Source organism: Poecilia reticulata, chromosome 21 (assembly GCF_904066995.2).
Source record: "Poecilia reticulata chromosome 21, P_reticulata-male-v2, whole genome shotgun sequence".
Taxonomy (NCBI): Eukaryota; Metazoa; Chordata; class Actinopteri; order Cyprinodontiformes; family Poeciliidae; genus Poecilia; species Poecilia reticulata.
The window spans coordinates 7,497,707-7,507,690 of NC_088850.1; the positions used below are offsets into that span (position 1 = coordinate 7,497,707).

A 9,984-nucleotide genomic window follows, 5' to 3' on the forward strand; every position below is an offset into this window, starting at 1 on the left:
AGAACTTTACTGAACAAACGGCATCACGAAGTCCAAGCAACGCACCAGGCAGATCGTTCGTTGACTGTTGAAAAGTTTAAAACAGTCAAAATGCGACTGTTTTCTAAAACAGTCAAAAGGTTCTAAAACAATTTGTCAAGCCTTGTGTTTCTCATGGAGCCCTCCTGCTCAATCCATCATCTGAAGTCTGAACATGGAAAACAAACATGGCACACCTGCAAAAGTCCCAGGGCCTGATCACCTACACCGCGGAGAACAGGTGTAGGTGACATCCAAGTCACATCCAAGAGACTTGCAGGCTCAGATTTAGCAAAAGGTACTTTTACAAAGCATAGATGCAGGGAGCTGAATGCATATGCAGGCCACACTTTTCAGATTTTTATCTTTAAAAAAAAGATAAATCCTCTATGAATAATGGTTTGTGCCTCTTTTTTTAAGTTGATGGACATGTATCGCCTAAGCTTTGAAACTAACCACGAAAATGAGATTTATTTGAAAGAGAATTTAAGTAAAGCTTAAAAGAGAAAAAGGGAATCAGAAATTTATGTTAAAAAACTAAACTAAAGAGGTTACTATTTTTAAGAAACGAAATTTCATCAGTCAAAAGTCAGATTTTTCTCAAAAGCGTCACTTTTCTCCACTGTCCGCTCATCACTCAAGTTGACAGTCTTTCCAAAGGCGCCTCTCTTTGAAAACACTTCATGCCCTTTTTCACCCTGTCAGAATTTGAAAGTCTTTCGAACTTTAAATCTGTTTAAACAGTCACAAAGCCTCCAGTGCGCCTAGGCTCTGAGGTTCAAGTGCGTTGCCATTTAAAATTTACATCTCTATCTCTGCCACGGGCCTCCGAACGCAGGAGCCGGGCCGAGGAAGGGACAGGAATTACGAAAGAGGCAGAGAGGCAAGGCACTGGGAAAAGATTTCAGAGCGTTTCATCATTTGGGCTGGAAGCCGTCTTGGAGATTAGTTCATCTGAGGAGGAGCGTGTGTGTGGGGGAGTGGGGGGTGGCTCGAGGTGGGATTAAAAAGGTGGGGTCAGACTCTGAGGTAGGTCCGTCTTCCTCATTAACCTCAACTCGCCTTCTTCCTGGGCTACAGGTGGAAAGATGCGGGACTCTTATCTCTGTCGAGCCGCTATAATTCAATTAAAGCTGTGACACAGAGGTGAGGACAATTGATGCCACACATTAGGGAAGCCGCCCCCCCCTTCTTCCCTTCCCCTTTCCATCAAGATTAATTACCCCTCATTGGCTGCTTAAACTGCTTTTAAATTATAATCTGCCTGAAATCGCAATAACACCACCAGTAATCGAACAAGAATGGAAAAGCTCGGGATCTATTTCCATCTGTGGCGGATTAATAATGGCTCATTAGTAATTGTATTAATTAAAACTTGTCTCCAATAGAAAGGTGAATGAGAAAAGAAATGAGGATTAAAAGCTCCTGGATAATTTGTTCTTTTCTCCTTTAATGTCAAATTAATCAGGAAAATGACACTTAGTGTCATGAAGAGTTCATCAGAGTCTATTCGAACTGCCACTCAGTATAAAAGTGAGATTCAAACAGATTTATATTTAGATATACATTTAGATATTTTGCTTTTTTTTATCATGCAGGGTCATTAATCAGGGTATTTCGACAGGCGATTTCAAAAAAGCATGCAGAAACACACATAAGTGACATTTTTACAACCCTTATAAATGCAAGACCAACCAAAAACCCCTTGAGACTGATCAATTGGAGATATTGGAGAACTCCCAGGAGAATCTATTTTAAAGGGGAAAAAAAACCTTTTAATTATCAAAAACTATCAGAAAACATACAGCATTTAGATCAACAATACATCAAGTGCAGCCACGCAACACAAAAATAAGCACACAAATAAAGACGTTTGAAAACCAAAAGAGCTTTGCAACCCAAATCGAAGATGCGAAAGGCAAAGCGGTACCTTCTGCTCACGCACAGCCTCATCCTGGAGACAGGGGAGATAAAAATCCTGCTGGCTCCGAGTCTCGCCGGGGATGGAGGAAGCCCTCTCCCTCCACACCCACCCACCCCTCTATGTGCTCTCTGGACTGGCTTACCCAGCTCTCCCTTAAAGCTCAGAGAAAACCCCAACACATGCACAGCTGCCGCCAACACCGCGCCACGCCGCTCCAGCAACAGCAGCAGCTATATGCCAAAAGGGAAAGGCAGAGGAGGCAGAGAGAAAGAGAGAGAGAGAGAGGGAGACTGTGCAGGAGTGGAAAGACAGAAAGGAAGAGTGGGAGGGAAGAGGCTTAAAGGAAGAAGACAGGGAGAACGCGGGGGCGTGATGATGGAGCGCTGAAAAGATATGAGCAGAACGGAGGGAGGGAGGGAGAGAGAGAGAGCGTGATGGAGGGAGGAGAGCCTTACCTGATCGGGTCTATGTTGTTCATCTCCTCGTCAGGCAGCTAAAGGAAATGACAGCATGTTAGTGGAGGAGACCCATCAGAACTGGTCCAAGAGCTGCCAAGTAGGGCACCTCTGCAGCTCACGCACTCGCCCAAAAGACGAACCAAACATACATATTCAGCAGACATGTTCCCTCAGTTTCCTCCTCTGTTTTTGTTTATGGATCCCCCCAACCCTCCATGCTTTCCCCTTAAATCCCACTCTGTTCTTTCCCTCTCTTAAACGATCCCTCCCCACTTCCCCTTCCCCTCCTGCTCGTCAGAAAAACTCATCAGACTGCACCCGGATGTCTACATCTGCGCACACTTGAGGTGAGAAGCGAACAATCATATCATAACCAAGAGTGTGAAAATGAGAGGAAGGAAAGGAGGGATGGGGAGGAAGAGTGTGGGACCCTCTATTGCAGCCAGACTGCAGATACATGGCAACCCCTCCTGCTCCCCCCTCCCCCCCAAACACTCACCACCACCCCCTCAGTGTACTTCTGGCAGTAACTCAGTATCGCTGTCAGAGTGGGAGCAGGGACAGAGAGAGCGAGGAGAAGAGGACGTGTAGAGAGACAGAAAAAGAGAAGGGAGACAGGAGTGGAACAGGTGGTTCAATCTGTTGAATTTTACATCTCCGGCTTCAGGCTGTTGGGAAAATGCATTTTATTATGGTTTCCTGCAGGTGATTCTTCTATAGGGGACATATTGAATAAAAGTTGAATATTCTCTACATCCTGTGATTTAAAGAAGTCTGGGTAACAGTTTTTAGAGCTATACTACCTGGACCAGTGGCTGGATGTGAAGCTGGAGCAAAAGATCTGAATATGAAGTCCAGAGCCAAATTTAAAAAAAAAGTATTACAATTTTTTTAATATTAATATTTTTTATACACCTAAAAAACTAGATTGCACATAAAAATATCTAAAAAAAAATAATAAAAAAAAGACAAAACTTTCTGATCTATTTGTAAAATAATATACATGTTTTGAGTTAAAGTAAAGTTTCTACTTCTGGGTTTTGACATGCAACATTTTTTGAAAGATTTGACGTTTTGTTTTTTTCCTTGACCAGCTCCACAGCATAATGTCATCTGCGCCAACAGTACTGGCTTTAATTCCTTGTTCTCCCCCCCCAAGCATTCCAGAATGGACAGAGTTTGTTGTAAAATATCATCATTAATATTTCTAGCAAAGTTAATATTAAAGGTAAGGTAAGGCAAGGTAAGGTTTCTTTTTTATTTATATAGCACATTTTCAGCAACAAGGCAAATCAAAGGGGGTATTATGTATTGCACCACTCCCTCAAACCTTCCCCACACAGCTCCAGTAGACTAGTGGCAGCAGCAATTAGCAAACAACTTCAGGAACTGCACATCAAACTACTTTTCAGAGACAGAGACCAATTTCAAGATGTTCAATTGCAATGTCAAATTTCTTTTAAGCTATGTTTGCATTTTGAAAGGCAACAGTCACATGATTGTGTCATAAATGGCACCATGTGCCCAGAACATACATAATCCCCCCCGTTTGAAAACAACTTGGTCCCACTGATTGGCACTTCTTACATAATGGTGGGTTACTTGAGGCAGAAACCCAAATTTCTGCCCCAAATACCAACAGTGTTTCCTGCAGAACTGGTTCATCATCAGTCCAATGCTTGCAGTGAGCCTCCCGCAGTCTGGCACCCAGGAATGAAGTAAAAAAAAAAAAGCTGAGAGGAAGTGGTTAGATATAAGCTCATCATCAGGCAGGATGGCCAGCTCCGTCATGGGATGACCTCTGAACCCAGTGCAGACTACCACCCCACATTGTTGAACCGGAGAGCTCCTCCGGTGACAGACTGAGCACAAAGGAGCGTTGTCGCAGATCCGTTCTCACAGCAGCTGTAAGACTTTCTAATCATCACTGCCACTAAAGAAGAAAAAAACTCAGTGTTTACGTTCCTGCTGTTATTTGCACAGTCTTTTTTTTATTTCTTGTAAATAGTCTGTTGCTGTTTTCTATGCACAAATACATGCGCCTTGTACATTTTTTTTTAATTACCCCACTCAGTTGCACATTTCTTTGGTTCTGACTATGCTATTTTTAATAACTGTGCCACGTTATCTTTTTATCGTAAATGCAACCTTAATGTGCAGCTTCTAGCTTTTCTATTTTTATCCATTTTACTCTAGTTTGACTATGTACATTTCCATTTACCCCAACTGGCTGCTGGTACACCCGAGCTTCCCCATAGATGGTTCTATTTCACTCTTTTGTCATTGTCAAGAGTACATTTGTTAGTGGAATAGCACGAGAGGGTTTCACATTCACAAAAGCAACAGTTGCAAACGGCTCATTTGTTCTTCGCCGAGAAAACTCATCGGAAACACAGAGCGAGTGCACAACAGAAGGTCAGACGCCTGCGGAAAACGTTTCATTAGCACGTTCGCACAAGTACGAGGACTTCTGCGAGGAGATGAAAGTTCGCAGCGACACAGATACTCACACACTAGACTGCGATGAGCACCAACAGGCTCGCAAGCCTGCCTCACAGCCCCCACACCACCCACCTTTTTTTTTTTTTTTTTTTCCCTTTTCCCAAGCAGTTGCTAAGGTGACGGCAAAGGCTGAATTTTAATCAGACAATAAATTAAGGCAATGCGATCGTCTTCCTTTTATTATTAAATGGGAGCGGAGCCGATTCGGACGATCCTGTCAGGTGTGTTTAGGGTTAATGCGGAAACATTGGCGGGGCTGCACATCAGGTGGGGTGATGCTTTACCTCGTCCGGGGAGCGATATCCGAGCGGAACGGCACACACTTCTGTGCTTACCAGTGAGTGAAGCAATTTGCATTCTGAAGCAAGGAAGCTGAAGCCAAATGGATTGTCATTTACCACTGGGGTGAATGTCACACTGATACTTCAAATACACTCACTTTTATTGCAGCAACTGCTGATTGAGCCTTCAGGCCTGTCGCTGTGTAAACAGCTCGAAGACTGTAGAAACACCGGTTGCGTTTTGAAGGAAGCCTCTGGGCTGCCACGGCCCTTGAGCAAGGCTACATCTTCAGCAGAGGAGATGATGGATGTCACGAAACAAACAGGAGCGAGTGGGCTGAGTTGGTGGAGGAGCGCATCGTTCTGTTCAGGTTGCTTTGTGTGGAGAATCCCAATGAGCTCCTCCATAGAACGAGTTAACGGTCAGCACTGAGCAGCTCTGTCTCACCTGGTTGACCAGCGGAGCTGCAGGGGAGCTTGATGTCTAACATCAACTGTACCTGTTTACTATTATTTTAGCTAAATTTAGGTCTGACTGTGTTTCTGCAGACAGATGGAAACACAACACTGATGGTTTTAAACACTTTTGCCTTTTTTTTGTACTCATGCAGGATTTTTTTATTATTTACATTATTCTTGTGTAAAGTTTCTTCAGTTTTTCTAAAAACATATTTTTTTGGGATTTTCACAAATTTTATATCCAGTGTGTGACCAAAAAACGCTATAATTATTGGATAAGACCTTCATCTACATTAGAACGAACTGATGTTATAAGAGCATATGTAGAACCTCATTAGTTTACTACAACCAAATATAACAGTATGCAAGGATCGTTTCATGTCTTACCATTAGAAGTATAATCAATTTGTTTTCCTACCAAATTAGAAGTAAACAAATGGTAAATATGGAAACTGTTAATTGTCAAGTGTGGTGGTTGAGAGGTGGTGAAGAAAAATGATGAATTTAATGAAGAGAGCTCACACATGGCAGAGAGTTAGCACACAGCTAATTACCGGTAGCAACTGAAAAGCTGAGGACTGAAGAAGTGAGCTAAACCAACACAGGACTATACAGTTCGACTGTGGCGGCAGACAGACAACAAATGACACTGACAAGGATCCGACAAGAGACAAAGACAACAGGTGGGTTTAAATACACTGGGAGGGTGATCAAGGAACAAGACACAGCTGGGATCAATCAACAGGGGAAGACACAGAGACTCACAGGACAGAAACTGAACACAAAAAGACCTTACAATAAATACACAGAAACACAGATCATGACATTAATCCAATAAGAAACCTAAAAGTCCTGATCCTGATTAGTTTTGAGAGAAAATTCACTTGTCTTTCCCATTTTGAAGAGTGGCAAGAAGACGACTATACAGTGTGTGCCTCATTTCATTTGCAAGAATTAGATGCATGTAGTCAAGAACTGAGACAAATGTATTCAAACATCAGATTTTCAGTGCAGTTGTCCAACTTTAGTAGAAATATTAAAGTAACTTTTCTTCACACGCCCTTTAGTAGACTCTAAATGACTGCTTTGTACAAGTTATTTAGATTTAACTCTTTCAAAGCAGTTTTAACAATTCCAATATATGAAACCCTTCTAATGGATTTACAGATCCATTTTCTACAAAAGTCTGACTACGTTGTGATTTTCTTATAACATTCCATTTTAGTTTATTTTCTGGCAGCTACTAGATGTATTTTTTTCTAAATGACAATATCACACTGTTTGACTCGAGCAACTGCAACACCTTGAGTGACACTGTCTCTTTGTAAGCAGTTTAAAAAGGAGCACTTTTCTTCTGCAGGACGGCTGCTTTTCGATCCAGTTTTTATGAAACAATGCTTAGGTGTGACAGAATAAGCTTAGCTGCACATACAGCACGTTAAAGATAACGTCTTTTATGTCTAGAGAGAGTACTGTGTCAAAACGCTGTAATTAAATGCATTTGTCATTCTAGGTATTTGTTTCTGGAAACGTATCAAAAGTTAATGTACATAAAACCTGACAAGAACAGTGTAAGGTCCTTTCAGATGCATGAAGATTTTAGGATTATTTTTACTTTTTTTTTTTTTACTCTCACACGTACTAGGGCAGTTTTCATTTTCGCCAAGAATCTGCTACTGGCAAGAAAGGCAATAATGAAAGCTTCAAAAAAACAAACTGTGCAAAGTGCCAAACAGCAGAAGAGAGAAGCCCTATTAGCAGCTGCATAGAACTATTAATTAAATGATGTGTTGAAGGTTGAAAACGGAGCTCAAAGCAAAACAAATCAAAGACTAATGCTTGTTGGTGGGGCAGCAAAATAAAATGTGTAAAAGGTGTTTGTGTGTTGATGACAGCTTATTTTTGCATCCTGTAAGTGGTGTAATGTAAAACTTGCTAATGTCCTTCTGAAAAAGCTGCTGTGTAATAATCACTTCAGGCCAAAGCAGCAAATGGAGCTCCAAAACTATAATTTAATAATAAAAAAATATATAGAGAGAGATGTCTATATTCCAAATTATTACACAAATGTAAGTCTAAAAAGGGTCATGTCCATTTGTACTTTTTTACTTTTAAACACTGGAATAAAATCCAGTGAAAAAATCCAGCTGAGGAATAGTAGACTAGACAGCCATTGGTCACGCAATCCACCAATTTGGCCTTCCTGCTAACCAAGAAGAAAGACATCGTTAAGAGAGAGAAGTCATGCTTGCACTTTGCCACAAACCTTGAAGAAAAGTTGCAAAAGACTTGAGACTTGGCTCGTCAAAAGCCAGTGCTACAATTCAATGTTTTAGGTCAATAATATTCATGTTAAAATAGCCTAGTCACAGTACAGACCTAAATCAGAATGAGGACTAAGGACGAGACTTGAATAATTCTTCTTTGACACACTGATTGACTTTGTAGTCTGCTCTTCTTTCCCTAAAATTTACTTTTTGTTAGCCTGACACACACAATCCTATCATCTGCACTTATGTTTGAAGCTTAAATTCACAACATGGGAAAAAGTTTGAAGGGATAAACAAAGGTTTGCGAGACAATGTGGGAGAAATAACACAACTCTCATGTATGCAAACAGCAGGATTTTCTCCATTATAACTGTGTATCTATTTGTTTTACTAATTTATTGTTTCATTTATTTGGCTCTCATTCAGCCTGCACAGGCTGTGCTCTGTGCTTTCTGCTGCATATTATTCCAAGCTTCATATTAGAGCAGAGAACCCCCATAAAAATGAAGAACGGCCACTTCGTATCATTAAAAGCGTTAATTAATTCAGACATCACTTTAAACTTCATGAGAGACAATTTCCTCTGCTAATGACATGTTCAGAGGCCTTCCCTTCATTAAAGACTGGGATGAGTTTCATCACTCACCATGTTGATGCCCCTGGGCAGAGAGACGGATCTGTAGGGGCATCTCGGGAAGTCGTGACGAAGCTCCAGAACAGGAATCTTCATCTTATACCCTTGACAAAACTCCGGAGGAGGCGGAAACAAAGTTTTATCATCGATCACCAGCAGAGGTGGCGACTCGGCTTTCATCTCCAGGTTCTGGGGACCGTCGTCCCTCCGGACGGAGTCAATGTCCGTCTCCAGATACATTTTCTGTGACGAATCGAGGGAAGTCTCATCTTCTGAGGTTTTCTGCTCAGCTGAAGGGTTTTGCTCCTGGGCCATTGAGCGGGCCAGCCTGGGGCTCACCACTTGCTTCCGGTCTTCGGGCAGATTTGGGAATGTGGGGATGACTCCAGATGGAGGCACTAGTTTCCCAAATGCCTGCAAGCTGTTTCTGTTCAGCACATTGGACGTTACCTCATCCAGGAACTGCGAAAACTTCCGCTTGGCTTTGATCCTCTCCTTCACCACCGTCTCTGATCTCACGGTTTGTGTACTCCCCCTCCCAAGGTGTAGTTCTTTGTGGCAGCAGCCCTCTCCCTCCTCAGCCTGTGGATGATCTCTTCCACTGGATGGAGCTACAGTAAACTCTCTCCACCCTCTCTCCCCTCTGAGTCGAGCTTGAAAAGCTTCCTGGCTCTGTTTCTTGATAGATCTGTGCAGCAGGCAGGTAACTCCTGAGCTCCAGCTGTGCAGACTGCATGTGTCCTCGCTGCTGCTGCTGCCGCCGCTGCCTGCTGGACTGCTGCTGGGGGCACTGGGGCTTGACGACCGGCTGGTGGAGAAGTGGTTGGACGACTGGCCTATCATGCCCTCCACAGAAACCCGATCAACACTGAACATTGTGCTAGACGAGGCCCAGGATTGCAGTGACTCCTGGTCCAGCTTAGCCATGACTCCCTGGAAGTCTGTGACCAGTTCCATGCATTAGCTCGACTGTGGTCTTAACTGATGCGTCCTCTATTTAAATCTAACAATCAGGTGACACACGGTTCAGTGGATTGCTCGAATTTTAGAGTTCTACCCTAATCTGGCTTCACTATTGTGCAAGCCTGACCTAAAAGTGGCCCAATGCATTTCACTCTAGGCTGAACAGATGGCGTCCTTCAGTGCCAGGCCAACCCCCTGCTATCTCAGGCAAGGACAGTCATATTTTTAAGCCCCTACTAAACAAAATGAAAGCCGAAGTTCAAGAAGAAGTTTCAGGTTATCTTTTCTTGAGCATCCATGCAATTTTTTTTTTTCCAACTGCTACTTTTGATTAGACTGTTTATTGATAGCTGAATAAACCCTTTTCAGCTTTTTCCAGGTCAGTGAACCCAGACAAGCATTGATCCTACAGTGCACATGGCATCAGACACGCATGAACGCACACAGACTAATGGAAAGGCTCATTGAGTCATAG

At 42.6% G+C, this 9,984-nt stretch overlaps 1 protein-coding gene across 5 annotated transcripts in view; it reads right to left on the reverse strand.

Moving 5' to 3' along the window:
* LOC103457374 (brain-enriched guanylate kinase-associated protein) overlaps positions 1-9,697 on the reverse strand; it is a 36,750-nt gene extending 27,053 nt beyond the window's left edge. The window contains exons 1-2 of one of the 5 annotated variants that reach the window (XM_017302249.2): positions 8,559-9,697; positions 2,398-2,435 (exon numbers count right to left, since the gene is read on the reverse strand). In XM_017302249.2, the coding sequence (XP_017157738.2) occupies positions 2,398-2,435; positions 8,559-9,503 (983 nt within the window). In that variant the 5' untranslated portion in view covers positions 9,504-9,697. Of the gene's footprint in view, positions 1-1,948; positions 2,823-8,558 lie in introns of those variants that run through there. The other 4 variants (XM_008397453.3, XM_081602182.1, XM_081602181.1 and 1 more) reach the window with 4 other exon arrangements.
* Between the last annotated feature and the right edge of the window lie 287 nt (positions 9,698-9,984).